The 19951-nt window shown below is 39.6% G+C and overlaps 1 protein-coding gene and 1 long non-coding RNA gene across 3 annotated transcripts in view; both read right to left on the bottom strand.

Annotated features, from left to right (window-relative positions):
- The window catches only part of sptbn4a (spectrin, beta, non-erythrocytic 4a), a 37268-nt gene extending 18244 nt beyond the window's left edge, over nt 1–19024 (bottom strand). The window contains exons 1-3 of the mRNA XM_061055997.1: nt 18339–19024; nt 17969–18123; nt 2783–3046 (exon numbers count right to left, since the gene is read on the bottom strand). Of these exons, the coding sequence (XP_060911980.1) occupies nt 2783–3046; nt 17969–18091 (387 nt within the window). The 5' untranslated portion in view covers nt 18092–18123; nt 18339–19024. The remainder of the gene's footprint in view (nt 1–2782; nt 3047–17968; nt 18124–18338) is intronic.
- Nucleotides 1–19951, bottom strand: part of LOC132988549 (uncharacterized) — a 188925-nt gene that overhangs the window by 33305 nt on the left and 135669 nt on the right. The window lies entirely within an intron of this gene.

Here is a 19951-nt window from a genome sequence, read left to right as displayed (position 1 = left end):
GTCTGGTGATGTTATTAATAAAAAAAAAGAAAATTATGTTCTTTATGATTTGAAGATTATTGTTGTTCTTGTCTTAATTATATGCTAGATGATAAATGGACTTACTGAAAATGGATAAAGTGCTTTCCTATTCATATGACCACTCAGCAATTTTTAAACTACATGTCACAGTCACCCACTGATGGGAAAGGATACTATATAAACAGCCCATCAGTATTAAATAATCACATTCGTACACTTACACACACCTATGGCTACACCATTGGGAGCAATTTCAGGTTCATTGTCTTGCTTCAACATGTTGACTTTAGGAGCTGAGATTGAAACTCCAATCCCTAAATTGAGAGACATCCCCCACTACCACTGAATCACAGCCACCCTGATTTCAATGTGTGTAAATGTTCTGTGCTTTATACCACTAAGAGCCTGCTGGAGGACATTAAAATGATCTAAGAATGAGTATTTTAATGTAGCCTGATGTTAGATCATAGTTCTTCTACTCCACACTCTACTTTTTATTCTTTACCTTTCTGCATTTATTTCACAGCTGGTCTTTCAGTACTGTTCAATTTATAAACTATGATGCATTTGTTTAAAAAAGCTCCCCCTTAAGATCGATTAACTGATTCTTGCAGTTTTACGTTTAATTTAATAATTATAACAATTTGATATGGCAATATATATAATGGTATATAGCGATTACATGATTATATCCCACGTTGCTGCTTAAACTTGTATAATGTGTATTTTTACTGAAGTAAATGAATGCATGACTTGACTTGTGGAGGAGTATTTCATACAGTTCTTTTGTAACCTTTAAAATATTCCATTTGTTCCTCCACCATGAATAAAGCCAAGTGTAAAAGAATGAATGTATACTTCATTTGAGTTTTTGATTTATTTCATACGTGAAAACACATATTATTCCTACAGGTAAAACCACAATAAAACAAAGACGTATGAAAAGGACGCAGTGGAGAAGTTTCTAAAAGCTTTCAGAAGGGGGGCCCAGACAAAGAACAAATAACAGGTAGAGCACAACCCACAAAATACAACAAATGAAACCACAAACAAAACAGTAGTCCCTAAACATTACATCAGCCCAACATTAAATCAATGGTAATGAGTTTTTGTCTCAATAGTAGCCCCATAAAGCACCTCAGGGCTCCAAAAGAAAATGGTAGACTATGAGCCTTCGGGCAAGAGGGTCAGTCCACGCCCGACCACACATAGCAACCCCAACAAGCAATCACACTACAGCTATCGACATACATATTAGGAAATTTAAATACAAGAGTTCAGGTCAGAAATAAAAAAAAGAAGAAAGTCATCTAGCTCGTTCCATATCTATGGACCTGTGCATACAACACTCAGACTGCTACATTTAAGACTTCTTTTTTTCCTGTAATGAGATATTTTTGGGAGGACGGCAGATTGGAATGTATAACCTGATACACTGTACATGCATTTTGATAATTTTTGCACTCAGTGAGTCTAAGAAGACCATATCTGCAGAAAAGAGGGCCAGTGGGAAAACAAAAGGGCACTTATTTCTTTCTTTTGCAGAATTTTTTGATTTTTTGAAGGAGCTAGGAAAAGTAGTGCACCGTATAATATTGCAGTAATTAACATGAGGTTCAAATAGGAATCTGAATAAAGTTATGAGTGCTGAGAGTGGGAGGAAAAGTCTAAGTTTGACTTTTCTCTGTTGATATCCTGTCTCTTTATTTTAAGAGAAACACGCTTATTTTGCTTCTTGAAAGAGTGAAAAATGATATCATTGGTCTTACTTATATTTAGAGAAAGTTTGTATCATTTAAACCAGGTGTCCACTTTCACAAGCTCACTGTAAACTATCATTTAAAGTTCAAATGGGACCTGGTGAGACAGAAACAAGTTGGTATCATCCACAAACAACACTTTTTGAAGGAGTTCACAAATGCATTTATATTAAAAATAAAAAGGAGTGGCCCCAAGTTAGACCCCTGGGGCACTCCACAATTGAAGAGTTTATTAAAGGAAATACGGGCATTGATACATACATATAGTTGTATCCCATACATGTAACTACTTAACCAGCTGAGAGCGATGCATCTTAAACAATAATGCTGCTGATTACTCAATAAAACAAACAAAAAAATACTTTTTTTGCTCTTCCTTATGATGTGTGAGCTTATTTTTAACATTAGGTGTAGTCTTCCTTATTTTTATTATTGTTTAGGTTTTTGATGTAGCAGTTATATAGTTTACTTTTATGGTTGAGAGATTTCAGCATTTAAATATTCTGATCAGTTTTTCTGTGTGTAACAGTCCTCTCGGGGATGGTGTGCTGAACGGATTACGTTATCTCATCAATCAAAGTATTGTATGCAGTATCAGGGATAGTTCAGTCATAGACCGAGACCCATGTTTTGGCTTTCAAGTGTTCACACAGTTGCTGCAAGGTTCTCTTGTTAAGGACTTTCACTTTTGTTTCATGACGTGAGACTTTATGCTTTATTGCAACATCAATTAAAAATAGTAAAGGAAGATGATGAGAAATATGAATTAACACCACACCTGATTCAGAGCTGATATTTGGATGTTTGTTAAGGGTCTAATGATACTGTTTACTGGGACTATGTTGCAATACAGACAACAACAAAAAGACAAAAAATAACATTCTGCCCTGTGTAAGGCAGGGCTGTAACATAAGAGAAGGAGCAACAGTTATAGTGCTAATGATTAACTCCACTTATATCTGTCGTGATCAGAAGGAAACCTGGATAACCTTGAAACTTACCTGGAACTTCTGGAGCTGCTCATTGAAGGTGGGCAGATGGTGAGCCTGCTCCAGCTGCGGCGGCTGCTGCTCCAGGTGCGACAGCTGGTTGTCTAGGTCTGAGTAGCTCTTCACCGATGGCTCAGGCTTGTTGTTCTCAAAGAGCTGGCGGGCCTTGGCCTTGGTCGTGGTCTCCAGGTCGGACCAGCACTCTCTGATCTCCTCCAGCTTCTGCTGAACCACCGGACGCAGCTCCGGCTTCTCCTGGATCAACTCCTGACCCTCCTGGAGAGACAAAGTGATCAAATGTTACAGAGTGATTGTTGAGCTACTGAAAAACATGTACAACATATCTCAATTTGATCAAAATCATCAAATCGGTCTTCACATTTGTTAAAACCATCATATTTAAAGTGGAAGCAGGTCATGTTAAACCTGTATTGTGGGGAATGACTTGTGTGTGAATCTATCCTTTAACAAAAAGGTTTTATCAATTTGATTCTCTAGAGCTATGATCTGATTCAGGGACGATTCATTAAAATAAAGACCGATTCAGTGTGATTTGATTGAGGATAATTCAAACCGATATAAATTGATAATTGAATCAAAAGAAACATTTCACCTAATGGAACTTAAATAAAATATATATATTTAAAATTACATGTCCTTGTGTTTATTTATTTTCCGAAAGACAAGAGAACAGGCCTACCGTACAGATAAAATATTCTGTCATTATGTATATTATGTGCAGTCTTTATAACACACCCATGCCCAGGTGTCTCATTTTGACAGGTAGTTGGGGCAAGATAAACATTTTGTTTCCAGCACAGAAATCTAAGCTCTTCTGTACATCTCACTTCATGAACCTTCAGGTCCTGCACTTAAAAAAAGTACTTAATTCCTCCAAGATGCCAAAATCAAAGCCAATTTAACTTTAAGGAATGAAAAGATGAAAACACTTCAAGACATAGTTTTTCTCTTTTCATGATTTCTCTTATTGTCACATATGAATGGTACATGAACTTGCTCTGCATCAGACAGTTGTTGTTTAACTTGATAAACATTTCTGGTATGCTCTTAAGAAAAAACTGTACTTATCTTCTTGTAACTAGACTCAAATAGATTAAGCATTTCATGAAAGCCGTCACTTCCAACTACACCATCAGGTAGTGTCCATCTATAGCCTGATGGAAGCCCAAGACCATCGGGCTATAGATGCCTTAATTTAGGGGAGAGAGGAAGTGACCTGACAAAGTGTTTGATATTCGGTTGCTTGGGCTGATGCTATGATGTTAGCATCTTAGCACAGGTTTGATTCTTCCTTCTGTCGTTGTATTGAATCACTTTTCTGCAGAGTGTAAAGACGGACAGGCTTCCACATGACTTGATTTCTGAGGTGGAGAACTGTAAACTGCTGTGGAGATTGGACCTGGTTGATTTCTTCTTGTGAGCTAACTTACGCTAAATGGCAAGCCCCCTATGCTCACGCTAGTCTCATGAGAGGTAAAAGGTCAAACTTAAAGCCTTGTGAGATTAATGATGCTAACAATAGTATGCAGGATAGGAAGCTTAACCTCAGTGAACTGGTTCATAACTTTGATACCAGGCCATCAACCTGTTTGAACTATGTTTTTACCATTCCAATAACTCCAAAGAACAACATGATTTTGAATTGCTCCATCTGATTGCTTTAGCGTTGGCTGCAAAAAAAAAAAAAAATATCTCAGGATAAAAGAACCCAATAAAAGTATTTCCACTAAAGGAAGTTGATTTTGCTCTTTAAAGGCTCCGATTAGTATTTTTTTTAACACAATAAAACGGATAAAAAATCAAACAGATCAAGGCAGTGGAAGACTTATATGTAATTCATCTTTTCCAATGGAGACAAAGTGGATTTACAACGAGCAATTTAATGTGAAATGTTAATGCATCAAAGTTTCTTGCTCTCAGATTAGTATTTTTTTTAACCACGTGTAGACAACTAATGAGTAGTGAATGTAAATGTTCACATACTTTCCTATCTACAACGTGTTTTACAGGAGGATTCCTCTAGAGGGAGCACCACATAAATCAGACTGTGTAAAACACAGAAGAATAGATGATCTGTCGCCAGCTATATCGGCACGCATGTTTGTTGCTATGCAACGGCAATGACACATTATAGCTTGGGTAGTTGCGGACTTGATCTATTACGTTTTCTTCAAAACTTTCTGCCATCGTTGCAGCAGCTCTCTGGTGTCTCCGATGTTGTCGTTTCTGTTCCATCACCTTAACTCTACACTGCTCTTAGTGGTTATATGCACATTGCAACTAGTGGACACGTAGCATTAATTTCTGAGGATGTTCACAACCAACGCTCCAAACTACCTGATACGAAAGGCTGATGTCATGCATTTGTGTATGACAGGTCAAAAGCAAGTCCACTCAGGGCTTTACTCTTGATGTCAGACTCTCAGCCCTTAAATAACAGAAACACATATTGATTGAAGAAACTTTAATTAAGGAGAGTTTTCCTTGAAGGATGATAGTGCAACCATTACACTCTGTTTCATGGCAGACAGATAAAGGGATCTTAAAGGACAACTCCAATACGTTTGTTACTGTTAGCAGTTTGGACATCAAATCCTCAAAAACAGAGCACAGGCTGAAAGAATTCTCCTTTAAAAATGACGTTCTGTTTGTCATTTCTTGGCTGAGTGACTTTTTGCTTCTTTAATGTCACTGTTTGCTCCAAGGGAGGGTTCTTGTGTACGGAGAGGATTGTTGCTTCACTTGGTACAAGAAAACTGCTAACTGTTGTTCAAAACCGTCCACCATTTTAGATCCAAGGATAAAGAAAATCCATCTCAAAGTCCAATTGTAGTCCGTTTCAAACCAATATCTCTTCCACGTCATTGATTTTGTGTTTCAGTGCATCAAAGGAGATCTGTACATTAAAGCTCCATCATTTCTTTGAAAGCCAATTCCCATTAGTAAAAGACAATTGGCAAAAGTTTAGCAAGTATTCAAAATCAGTGTAGAGGAAAAATATATTTTATATCTGGTCGACTTGTATCAATCGTCTTTACTAAGGGGTAATTACATTAAAGAATGTATGGTGCTGTATCATACAAATCTCCTTATACAGTATGTACCTAAATGCATCATGCTATACTTAACCCTACACCTGTAGATCTAGTTACATTACATGAACTGCATTATTCCAGAAAGCCACAGTAAGAATAACACTCCGTAGTGCTGAGAGTGAGTGGCTTAATTCGGTTTTGTCCCCAAAATAGCTCAGGAAAACACAGCACCATGCCAGGGCTGGAGCCTCCTGCTTACAGAGAGGCAGGTGTGTGGAGCAAAGTTTTGGCCTGCGGCTGACCTAAAAATCATGCATGGCAGGTCTAATAAAACCGTGCTTCTGTCCTTCATGTGTGCTCCTCTTCCTCCCCTGAATCTTTAGCATTGTTCAGGATGTGATGCGGACGAGGAGATGCAGAGTGATCAAAGCTTGTGGCGTTTTTCTTTGTGTCCATGAATTGCATTCTCCTCCTTCGGAAAAAAGAGGTGCTTTCCTTCAATCACAAGATTTTGGATGTTTTTGCATCCATTGCAGGGAACTTAATCTATGGCGTAGACAGTAATTAATTAAACTGGCTGTAAATGTTTTTTTAGAAAACAAGCACTGATGCACCACATTCTTCCATAACAAATTAAAGTGGGTGATGCGTTCATTACTTACATAGCTTGGCTTGTAATAATACCTGTGCACATGATGGATTTCATCCTCGAAACTCTGCTTTATCGTTCACACAGAGCTGGACCCATATCCTATGGCTTTCATAATGCAGTGCTGCATTCCTCCTCTTGGCACAGACTTTCTGCTTAACTGCTGCTACCGCTCACTCTCTCACAGCCCTCCCTCTCTCTCTCTCTCTCTCTCTCTCTCTCTCTCTCTCCTATCTTCTCTCAGCCTCGCTCTCCCTCTCATAATGCAGAGCCAGCAGAAAGCAGGTCTCTCTCTCTCTCTCTCTCGCTCTCTCTCTTTTGGCTTTACTGACACACAGAGTGAAGCAGAGGGAGAAGAAATCAGAGAGGGGGTGGAGAGAGGAGAGGAGAAAGGAAGAAGGGAGGCAAAAAGGAGGAAGAATCAAAGGTTTGTGGAACAGGAAGGAGGCTGCGGGTGTGATGCTTCAGCCCGGGCACAGTGGGATCCGAAGGGCATCTGCGAAGTGAATGTTTCGAGGCGGTCATGGCTGACATGGTGGGATGTTTTAATGGCTTCCACATATGAATCATGCTATCATGCCAGGGTTAAGTTGCCAAATTCTGCAGGCTTTCAGTTAATGCTGATGCAGCAAAGAAATAGTGGGTGGGACCAAAGGGCTGGTTTAATACAACCGGCACAAACAACAATGTACTCACACCTACTGCCTGCATACAAGTAACACTATGCGACTAATGCAAACACATTTAACTCAGTGGAGAACAGGATATGTTTTGACACTGAGTACACGTCCACATTCATATCTAGCCAATCAAAGAGTCAAAATGCTACAAAAACCAACTGTCATGGAGATACCATGAGGACACTTCAGCCCAAATCAAAGCCCAAAATAAACCTAAGTGGATGGGACATCACTAACACTCTCTCCCCTTTAATACAGCTGTTTCGTAGGCTAACAAATACTTCAGAATTACTTTAAATTATTTTTTATTTGATGACTGAAGTCATTGATTTCAAACCTTTCATTTAAATTCATTTTGTTACAGAAACAATAATTCCTTGTTAGAATCACAACGATGCTGCTGAATTCAAAAACAAAAACAGGCAGTTATTGTTAATATTATAACAAATGATTGGGGTCTTTCATTGTTCAGGCTCTTGCCCTGGTGATCACTTCCTGGGTGTTATCTATCCAACTCCCCAAAATGGTGTTTTAGCAACGGAAATGAATTCACTTTAAAAAATGATTTAGGTAAAATGGATGATTATCACATGAATAGATAAGGGGGAGAAGTTGCTATTTAAAAAGTGGATACTGGATAAAATGCAGAAATTCCTGTTGTGAACTGAGTTGATTCTGACAGCTAGACGCCCTGACGCCCTGCAGATTGATAGATTAAACAATAGTGAATGAAACATGGACAGTACTTTTTAACAAAGCGTACTGCTAAGAAAAAAAAATCTAGTTTTTGGCATGGATAGTTTATAAACTACCGTATTATCATCATTAATCCCACTTTTTAATCCTGATTTTTATTCCAGCATGCTTGGTGCATGCATACAGCTGAAGAGCTGGAGTCTGGACCGTTGCAGGCTGTACTTTGGAAACTTGGTTTGGTACATAGTAATGCATTGTAAGAAAATCTTTGGAAAGCTATTGAAATTCATTTTGTCATTACATTTTCATGAGCTGCGAACAAAAAGTAAGGGAATAGGGGACTCTCATCATTGTTTAAAACAATGTCGTTAACGTCTTTACTTTTTTTTTTTACTAAAATGTGATGCATGGGGTGCATGTAACACTTACAGTATGTTGACATGTTCTATTGTCATCAAGAGAGATATATGTCAGCAATTAAATCCTGTTTTAATAAAGCAACCACCTGTTATATTAAAAATCAAACTTCTGGGTCCTTTAATAGCAGGAAGGAAATGTATTTATCTACATTTTGCAACAGTAAGCTTCCATCTGATTGGACGAGAGGTGTTTCATGCGTACTGTTATGCAATAAAACATCACTGGGACTTCTCACTATCACTTCAGCCGGGTGTTCTGGACATTGCTGAGACTGAGACTGCAAACAGTCTGCATCTTGAATGATCAAGCTGGTAACTCTGAATTTGGCCTGCAGATAATATTGTTTAACGATGGTATTAGAAATGTGAGCATGTGGTCACATCGCAGGACATGCAAAGTCAAGCAGATGACAAGGAACACGTCATGCTGCTACTTTTTGTCATTTGATGCAAAAAGAAAAAAATGCCAGTTTCCTGTTTTCCATGATTCCACGTCTGATATCATATCTGTGCACTTCATCAGAACATGGAGTGAACTGACCGCCTTGCATGCAGCGTCTGTATGTCAAATGACTAAACACAGTACGCTGCTGCTGTCACACATTAAATCGCGTGGAAATCAAGGCAGGGGCTCTGTTACATGAGCTTGATTTTGAGCAGGTTTATCCCGTTATCGGTGGCACTTCTTGTTGCTTCGGCACAGATAACATATGAGGTCCAGTCATTGAGCTGATGTGCTGCAGCAGTTTGCTTTTAATGGCGCTGACGCATGTATAGTAAAGTGTAGGGTCAGTCAAAAGATAGTGGGAGATAGTGAGCATTCATTACAAAAAAGTCAGGCTGATTAAATACATGAAATTAGAATGCAGTCACATAATGCTGATTACATGTTAGTTACACATATTTATTAGGACATTCTACTTCAACATTTTGCCGATTTTCTACTGTATTTCAAAATCATGTGGTTGCTGGATTTAATAAACGACCCAAGACTGAACTTATACATTTAAATTATTCCTAAATCAGCTGACTTTTTTGTGCCATAGTTTCTTTTATTTAGGAACTTTATTGTCCAAAAGTTAAAGCCGTCTTCTGTTTCTCCACATATCCACATATCATTTAAACAAAACAAGACTTATTAATTAGGGCAGAAAAATTAGAAAATGAATTTGAGTTTGAATGCAGGACTTATTTTAAGCCACATTGTTGTTCAAAAACCATTAAAAAACTTGTTAAAGATTCCCATCACACTTCACACGGAATGTTCCTCTGCAATTGCAATATGAACGTGGCAGTACTTAATAACACTCTTGTGAGCATCAATCACCTTAAAATGCAGATATTCAGTTGAGTCATTTCAGCTATTCAATAGTCCCTTTTTTTTAACTGTAATACTTCAACAAAATTCACTTTTGTGGCATGCCAAAACCATGTAATTTACTAATGAGTAAATCATAGATTAAAAGGCATAAATGCATTGTCGTGAGGAGTTTACAGAAAATTGTTGATTATAAGTGAATGGGTTAATTTGTTTGTGGCTAAAATCCAGATTGTTACACATTAGGGTTTAAAATAAATTGAAGAATTTGGCAAGTTGGACAACTAAGAAATAGTTTGCAAACTGTTCACAAGCAAGCTCAGGTAAGCCGACTACCTGTAACTTAGTTGTGCAGCACGATAAGACATTGGCTAATGGTTAGCTAACCAATTAAGAAAAGGAAAAAGGTCTGCACACTCTTCAGCTCCCAATGGGCAATTGTTTTTTAACAGGGAAAGGTTCCCATCTTCAAGAATTAACAATTTACCAATCAACATTTTCCAGACTTCTGAAAATACTTGTTCAAGGTCACTAGAGACATTACTTTAGCTATCTAGCAATTGATCTATGTAACAAGCTTATATTATCTCATAAAACCAAAAAAAGGGAAGGAAGATGTTAATCCTATATTTGTCCTGATATTGCTTATTATCTAGCTAAACACCACGTAAACCCAATCATTCCTCATATTAAATTTGTTAGAATTCTTGAACAGGTTAGCTGGTTCATTAACAAGCTAGACTTCTAACATTTACACTGGAAATAATTTTGCTAGAGTTACCCTTAGCTAGCCAGCAATCATTTAGATAGACTGCATGGATGGGGCATCTAGACAATTCGCTAATCAGGTAGGCATGGGAGTACGAATGAATAAGATGACATTACCCACTCGACAGCTATGTAAAGTAGCTAAGATTTTTCTATGTTAGCAAGAAAGCTAGCATTAGCTGACAAGAGAGTAACAAAGTCGAATCAAATGCAGATGTTGACCCCACTGTTTCCCAGACATCTGTCACACAAAATACCACTTGAGCATGTCATTTTGTAAGCTAGATGAGTGAACATATCCACTCAGATCATATTTTTCCATACACACTGTTAGTGAGCATGATGCTAAGCTGTAACAATACTACGCAGTAATTTCGAAAAGTGAGTTAGCAAATTTACCAGCCAAGATCAAAACCTGAATCTGAAGGAATTAGCTGAGTCGAGAGACATTTTTGCAAAAAGATGACACAATAGTTTAATGCCCAGCTGATGTTTCCCCTATATTTTAACCCGTTAGTTATATTACTGGTTAGCCAAATGGACTTCGGTAAAAACACACTTTAGTGTTATGTGTTGGGTTTATTTGTAGAAGTCAGCAGAGAGGCTATAGAAAGGCAAGGCTTTGGGAGTGCTTATCTTTGGATTTTAATTGGAGTCCATTACGTAGAAATCAACTAACTAGATTTTGAGATACTTGAAAAAGACAGGTAAGGTTTCCTACAAGTTACCTATTAATAATTGGAACAATAATGTGATGAATATAAATATTTGAAGAAATGTACAGATACTGTATATGTAGATGCCTATGAGGAAATAAAATACAAACTAATAACATAATCTTTCTTCATCTGAGAAATAGACATCTCTGTTCTCTTTCTGTACTCTAAATCTTTGTTTCTCTAAAAATGAAATAGTTATCATATGTATGTACATCCTCTGCATGTCAGCTCGGTCCCATGATCTGCGTGTTTACAAAGCTTTGACCCCGAGCCCATGCTAAGGCTTGGCACAAGGTCAGCTGTGAGTCCTCTCACTGTAACAGAGAAGCTCCCACAGATCCCCCATGTACAGAGCCGGCTGGAGCTGTGGCGGCTTCATGTGCTGAGTAAGTACTGAGAGAGAACAGAGGTGAGGGGCCGAGGCGGGAACCCTTCCAAAAGGACGCAGAGTTCTCCGATCAGGGCAGGACACGGCGTCATCTCTTCTCTCTGTCTCTCAGGTAACAACAGAGAGAATGATGGGGGTAGATTATATGACGTTAGCAGAGATGTGAAGACATTATGGTCTGTGTAACTGTCTGTGCCTGTCTTTGTACAACAAAACTTTCAAAATGATGCCAATCAGGACAAGAGCGGAAACCTCCATGGAGCAGCCATCTTCTGCCCTCAGCTGCAATCCTTTCAGTTGATCTGTCCGGTATTTAGCATGAAGGTTTATACAAATATGATGATGATTCAGGAGTAAAGCAGTATCCTATTTTGGTTTAGTTTCATTTCAAATTGAATGCTTCAGTGCAGAAATGAGAAAGGTCACCTGATAGGCAGAATATAACCCTCTCCGTATTTTCAATATAAGTAATATACGTTTTTTTTAATTTTCTGCATGTGGTAGATATGAGGGGTTAGGGTTAGTATAAAGTATAAAGATAGACAGCATGACGGTCCCTGAAAGTGAAGCCAAAACATTTCAAATACAACTTTGTGACTAGCTGCAATATGGGTCATAAAACCTGCCTTTCCATGTTTACAGATGGGTCATGGGTCAGCCCATAAAAATCACAGTTCACAGCTAATACATTTTTGAAAAACATATATTATTATCGTCATTATACTTATCTTGTTGATTAATGTTCAGTGTTCATTTGTCCGTTAAGTTTAGGATCAATCAGTTGTTTTTTATAAAAAGGGGTTTAAGGCTTGATTGACAGCTCTGTTGACAAATGATGCTTCTGCAGCTCAGGCACACCAGTTATGCTTAATAAATAATGAATTAGCGATGACATGTTAGAAGAGTTTGATGGTTGAGTAACCATGGCAAAGCTGTTTGCTGCTCCTAGACAGGTTGGTTTTTGAAAGACACTGCTCCCCACCATGGTATTATGTTGGAAGTATGGAAGTTTCTTCATATTTTTGTAACTATTTTGTAACTTTGTTAGCCTTGGGTCTTCAGCGTTAAGTGTTAAGCTATTCAAAGTCAGCATGGTAGCTAACGGTGTTTCCAAAAACAACATGAAGGTTACTGCTGCATGTGCCTGTATCATGTGAACGCTTCATGTCAGAGTAACATATTGTTCAGTGACCCCAAATTCCCACATACTCCACGCCCGCCGCGGTCCGTCAGCACCATGGTTTTGCTCCGTCGGATGGCGCGCAACTTGCCCCACTGGATCCGTTTTTGGAACGTGAGCGCAGGGGAGCGAAGCCATGATCAACTGTACGCCCATCACAGGAGAACTACAAGATCACGCAGGACTAAAGAGAAAAACGTTCAGACAACATGTTGCTTTGTCTTTCTGAAGATGATTTGGTGCCTCTGTTTTGACGTCATGTTGATAAAGTGATGAATGGAAAATACGATCACAAGTCCGTATATTGTGTTTTATTTTTAAATTGACTGGATGCTCTGTGCGTTTCCTTGTCTGACTTCCTGTTTGGGTTGTCATATTCTGTCCAGCTTGATGCAAACCTGCAGCGTACTCACAGCAGTATTTGAAACGGAGCAGAGCGCAGTGGCGCTGGTGGCACGCTCCAGAGACGAACCGCGACGCCCGCCATGGAATCACAATGATTGACTAGAGTGGCAACAAACTACAGAGTAGTTTGAGGTGCTGGGGATTGGGGGTTAAGGCTACTTGTCATGAGTTTAATTAGATAAAAAACGTGTAAACATGGGTACCATAGTGTAACTGCATGATTGAATTTGACATATTTAGTCTTTTACATCAATGGTTAAGGAGTCAGGGTGATTTTATAATGTTCCGGCTTTATCTTAACAGTGCAGGATATTTGTACAAAATACCAATATAAGAACTACTGGTTATTCTTCACTGACAGGGCTCAGGACATGTTAAGGCAAATCTTTTTTCCAGGTACGCTGTAGTTGCCAAATTAAATGACTATGCTGTTGAATATAGTTATTAATATAAGTCAATAAAAATTGTTCCTGTTGTTGAAAGGGTTAAGTATACACCCTGTCACATCACTCATTCTATTGACATTATAAAATCATGTGTGCTGAGCAGACACTATCTAATATATGAACCTCATATTCACATCAAGGACATTTTGCTTTGTTCTCATTGTGTCCATGAGTCTGTTCAGTGATCATCTGTCCAAGTTTTTTTATTTTATTTTCAAAGATGTTATGGATAATATCACAGCGGGATGTCAACAACAGGACTTACAAGATTCCTTTTTTAAACAATTGATTCACAATAACTGAGACTACATACAGTAATACTTGGGCTGCACCTTACAGCTGTAACTTTTATAAATCTTGGTATTTTTTTAAATGTGTGTTGTTTATGAAATGTCAATGCAAAACATGCAGTCTCAAAGTAGATCTGTCACTTTAATTTGAAACCTAATATTCATATGTGAGAGGAAATTGTCATAGATGACACATGGTCAGTTCAGATTCAAAAGTTAGCACCATTAAAACAGATTATTAGTAATACCTTTGGTAATACGATGCCTTTTAATCCACCTGTAACCTGATTGTTGAGTGTTGAAGTTACTTATGACTATGAGTGTAGTAGTCACTACATCAAAGCGTCAGAGAAACAGTGTATGGAAATAATTTGAGTTCAAAACAATAGATGGTAATGTAACTATTAAGGGATTCAATGTGTCTTGTACATTTGATTGAACCTGAGTTTTGGAAAACCTTTTTTTGTGAGCCTAACAGTCCAAACCCCATGAATAATGTCAGCTAGTATTGATGTAAAACAAATAGTTTTTGCGTTTGAACCACACAAAAAATAAGACTTTGGCCTGAGTAATGAATAACATTTTTTAAAAGCAGAAACATATTTTACTCAACTTACTTATCAATGAATCACCAATTGTTTAATCTGTGCATAATGGCGACTTACAAAGGAAGGCTGAAGTTTATTTGACAATCCAAACCGTAATTATTTCAGTTAATGGGTTAATCGTTGGCTATGTGTGATTGTGTTTAAAGTGTATGTGCTGGACTACATTAAGGGCCTTCACGATAGGGGAGTCGAAAAGACGCTGTCTTATTCACTTTGTCTGACGCAAAAAACAAGAACAAGCTGCATGGATCAGGAGAACTTTTTTTTTTGGCAGAATATTAAGAGCGCTATGCTTTGTGAATTAGACGTTGAGACGGAGCAGATAGTGGAAGCAAATGATACACATTTTTTTGTAAAATGGTAAATGGACTTGAGCTTGTAAAGCGCTTTTATAGTCTTTAGACTACTCAAAGTGCTTTTACACTGCAGGTCACACCTACACATTCACACACTGATGGCAATTTTGAAAAGTGACCATCAGAGGTAATTAATCCCATTCATACACATGCATATGCCGCCGCCAAAGCAGGGGTAGCTATTCAGGGTTAAGTGTCTTGCCCAAGGACACATCGGACATGTGGCTGCAGGGGCTGGGTATCGAACCCCCAACCTTCTGGTTGAGAGACGACCGACTCCAACCAACTGAGCCACATCCGCCCCAATTGTACAATCCATTCTCATTGAATCAGGCCCTTAATCTTTTACAGTTTTTTTTTACACTATGTTGCTGCTTTTGATTTATTACTTCCTACTAGTTTGTGTGACATTATACAAACATCCTTGGTGTCTTAAATAAAAATAGACACTGACATTTTAAACTGGCAATATTCAAACAGACATAAAATCCTGCTTCATTCAGCTACAGAACATTTGATGAGTAAACCTGAAAACTTTAAAAACCCCATCAAAGCAAAAATAAAAATGAAAGGCCATCAGTTAAATGCTCCCATTGACTGGCATTCACAAAGCATCTTTTACTTCTTTTGCATTTTAACTTAATAACATTGAAGTGTATTCTGGACACCAGGAGAGTCTGGATTACAGCTGGACAACCTGAATGCAATACTGGACAATGACTTACAAGGGCTTCCTCATGAGGTCATATCCTGTAGTAGTAGAGCTTGTCTTCCAGGGCCACAGTTATAATTAGTTACAATGCTATCTAATGAATATTTAATAATTCTGTATATACTACACAAAATAATGTGTAAAAATCTATACAGTCCAATGTATTGTAATAGGTCATTAATAATTAAAAACCCTGAAAATGTCAACATCACCTCTCAGGAAGATTTTATCTGAGCTGTTTATCGAGGTCACAGTCTGAGGAATCCCAACAAATCTGCGATTATTCAGCTTCTCTTCTTTTTAAAATGTGTTCAGCTCGTGATGTATTTCAGTCACACCGTTGCTGTGTGGGCGGCTTGTACACATATACATTTAAGTTGGAATAAGGAAAGTGAGACTTAAATGATCGATGGCATTGCTGACGAACTCTTTGCACCTGATGAAAAAGACAAAAAGAGCAGGTCTCCTTACTCTTTGTTATATTATATCATTGTGCATTAATAGATTTAACCTGCTGCAGCGTTTGGCCACTGAAATGCATCAAAGGAATATAGTAACCTGCCTGATTCTCTAACAAGTTATTAAAAATATTTCTGAAATGATTGAATTGTTTGAATCCAGCAGCAGAAACTGTTGCTGTATGACATTTGGCTAACGTTCACAGGATGCTCAAGGGCTCAATGCTAAAGATCACTTCCTGGTTCTACCACATTACAGTTCTCTCTCTCCACCCCTCATTCTGAATCAATTACTCCACATCATGACATAATATCGGTTCCTACCTAAAGATTAAAATTGAACAAATATGCAAGTATCACAAAATGTTACCAAGACATTGTTTTACAAATCTTTCTACAATTAGCGACAAGCTAATTGTAGAAAGATGAACAGATATCTGGTTATGAATGCACAATCTGTAGGTGAGGAAGCCGACTGGTTACCATTTTATAGCCTGAGAAGTATTATTAACTTGAGTTTCATGGATCTTTGGTCGTATACAAGAAAACCAGCTATGTGTAAAGGAAAATAGGCCTTCTATCATCAGGTAACTAAAAAGCACTTTTTTATCTAAAAACACAGGTACGTATCCATCCATGTAAATGTCATCTCTTCTCATTATCTCAAATAAAGTTTGTCAAAGTCTTTGATACTTTTATTGAGGTTGGTTAAAAAATGGACGTTGAAGACAGAGAGCACAGTCGGTGACCAAAGCGTTGACACACCTTTACAGTTCAAACAGTATGCAGGAGCTTTCTTGCAATTTTTGGAATTAAAAACAAAGAAATGACCCGACATCCAGAGTCTATTTTGTTAAGGCATCGACACAGGTATTCATGTTGTTTGATTTCTATTAGAATCGTATCAATCATAAAAACTCTACTTCAAGCATTGCTCTTCCTTGATGTCACTCTGAATATAAATGATCTGTCTATTCAAAATTATGACTTGGGCCCAGATGTCCTTTTGTTGTTGAAAATGGCTTCATCAAATACCTCATACAGTCACCCCGAAAAGGATTGTCACCAGACATTAGCTGATAGAGTTAAAGACTGGTAACACAAAAGTAAAAACATTTCTTATTAAATTAGAAATTCAGAGCAACACCCTTGCACTTGCAAAATGGATTTTTAATAATTCATTGATTTGTTTGTTACCAAGTCCAGTCATTTTTTCAAAGATTGTTCAACAATTTCTCTCCTAATGCACATCTCTGAGTTAAAAGCAGAGGTAACTGTTGATGCAACCTTCACTCAAATAACAGCTAAACACACTCCCATCTCATATTCTCTGCATGTCCTCATAATCAGCATCTTCACATGTGACTGAGCTGACACACATTTCACGGACAGCTGCGGTGTATCTGTGACTTAAAGCGACCATATGCCCCGGCACTATTAGCAGAAATGGAGTCTTCAAAGGCTAATTTACATCTGAAGAGCCCACCTCAGCTCCACTGAGGCAGAGGGCACCGAGAACATACAGAGTGGACGGGATGTTGCTCCGTCAGGGAAGCAAAGCATGATGGGAATGCAGAGATGAAAAAGAGAACCCTGAGAATGTTTTCATGACATGAAGTGATCAGCTGTGTGTGCTCCAGCAGATACCATTTTATAAACAGTGAAGTAAAGGGCCTTCACTGCTGCAGCGTGTCCTCTATATGATTCACTGTAACCTCCATATCTGAGCGGTGAAATTCAGGCGGTTTAACCTCAAATCGGAGCAAACGACCACGGGGATCTCACCACCTGTGAGTCTGATACAACACAGCCGGTGTAGCATCATAACCTTGAGACTGTAATTCAGGATGTCCCCGGGCCAGGTGATGAAACACAGCTGAGTGATGACACATCTCACACTTTCACCTCCTCACCACACCCCTCCATCTACACTGTTTCTCATGTCATGTGCTCTACCCTGGCATGGTACCCCCTCCCCCGCCCCCCCACGACTCACCTGACCCGCTCCCCCCCCTCCATCATCATGCCCCATGGTCACCCCTCCACTCACCTGTTCTATCTTGGCCAGCCATTCCTTATTGCGGGCCAGTTCTGCCATAAAGGCCTGGTGCTTCAGCCACTTCCTGTGTAGCTTCTGAGCCTCATCCCGCGCCGTGTCTCGGGCCATCAGCATCTTCTCTTCCACCCGCTGTCCCAATCACTCAGCTAGGGGAGACAAAAATAGCCACCATCAGGAGCTCCAACGCTCGAGCCGGCCCTTCTTCCCCCCCCCCTTTCACCCCCCCCACAGGACGTCCTGCCTGCCTCGACGCAAGAGCCGCCCGCTCTGCTCTGCAGGGGCCTGGGTACCTGTGCTGTCACCGCCCACCCCAGCCCCCACCAGACACCCTTTTCTGGAGGAAAAAAATCAAGATAAGCACCTCAGCAGCAATGGTAGCAATGGAAGCACTCAAGCCCTTCCTTTGGGTCGCCCCTGGGTCCTCATGCCCTACCACTTCACGGGTCTTTGGTCTTGCGGTCCTGATGCTGCAGTGCCTGCTAGCCAGTCTCAGAGAAGGCAAACACAAGCAGCCAAATAGAGGAAATACGCCAATGACAACAGTGGGAGAGAATTCACACACATCCAAGATTCCTCGCAGGTTTTTAGCTCCAAATGTCGATGTTACAATCCAGCCATCGGAGGAGAAGATGTAGCTTTAGCCTGAGCAGAAATCTTTCAGCCGGGGCAAACCTGACCATCCAGCACTCGCCAGTCCCGGTCAATCTGTAGTCCTGTCTAATGATGCTGTAGACAGGAGGAGGAGGAAGAGTTAGAGTGGGAGGAGCAGGGTGAACGGGATGCAGAGGCAGTGCAGAGGAGGCCGGAGAACATAAGCTATCTGCTCTTGAAATGCATCCTTCCCATGGCTGCAAAAACGATGCACGCTGCTCGTGAGATGGCAACACTATTTTCTCCCCTCACTTCCCCTTCCTCGTGTCCCCGAACAGCTCAGCCGCGGTTGGTGCATGCTGCTGCAGTCCTTGCCTCTCAGCTACGCTCCTGTGTGTGTGCGTGAGTGAGTGTGTGTGTGTGTGTGTGTGTGAGTGTGTGTGCAATCACAATCAGCACTGCAGTGCCGGAGCAGAGAGGGGAGAGAGAGAGAGAGAGTGAGAAGGAAAAGGAGGGGGGGGGAGAGACAGCAAGAGGAGGAGAGAGGGAGAGGAAATGGAGAAAGGGGGGAGCGCCAGAGCAAAAAAAAAAAAAAAACAGAAGAAGAAGGGGAGAGTGAGTCAAAAGAGGGAAAAGATGATGTTGGTGGGGGGGTTAGTGAAACAGAGAAAGGAAGAGAGAGCCTGCGTCATCCCTCAGTGTCACCAGGGACATTTCTCTGCACTAGAAATGACTGCACTCGGAGCGGGAGCAGGATTTGGGAAGGAGGGGGGGAGGTGTCGTTTTAAAAACAGCTGAATGAGAGGGAAGGAGAACGCATGCACATACGGTCCACGGTGCAGCTGACTGATTCGCATCGCTCTCCCTCTTTAGGGGGATGGCATGTGTCTCTCCTGCTGCAAATATGTCTCACAGAGGATGCATGCATTTAACTAGCTCATTGTCTAATTCTGCTCCGTTAGATCTGATTAATACAGTTCAATTTGATGATCAACATTTTGGTCTGAGTTCAGTGTGAATTTTTGAGTCTGCATTTGTGCTGCAGCATCAGAAACATTTCTTATTTATATACTGTTCTGTAAAAATACCGATTTTTATTAGATTGAGTCATAGTAGCATCAAGGTGATTAAACTTTTATGAGACAAAGGCTGAAGTGGAGAACAGCCCCTAAAACACCAAGTTTGTTGTTCAAGCTGTTTTTGGTAGTTTCTTTCTATTTCTGTGTTCAGCTCAGACACTGAAAGACTTTCTCTTCATTTTCTTGAACTAACAAATCTGATACCTTTACAATAGTTTACATTAAACTACACAGCACACTGTGAAAATAACAGCAGGGTTTGAATTGCCATAATGCTTACATTTTACTTTTATTTGTCACTCAT

The sequence above is a fragment of the Labrus mixtus genome, chromosome 14 (assembly GCF_963584025.1).
Source record: "Labrus mixtus chromosome 14, fLabMix1.1, whole genome shotgun sequence".
In the NCBI taxonomy this organism is placed as follows: Eukaryota; Metazoa; Chordata; class Actinopteri; order Labriformes; family Labridae; genus Labrus; species Labrus mixtus.
The sequence above is the reverse complement of the archived record's forward strand: the minus strand, read 5'-3'. Positions and strand labels throughout refer to the sequence as shown.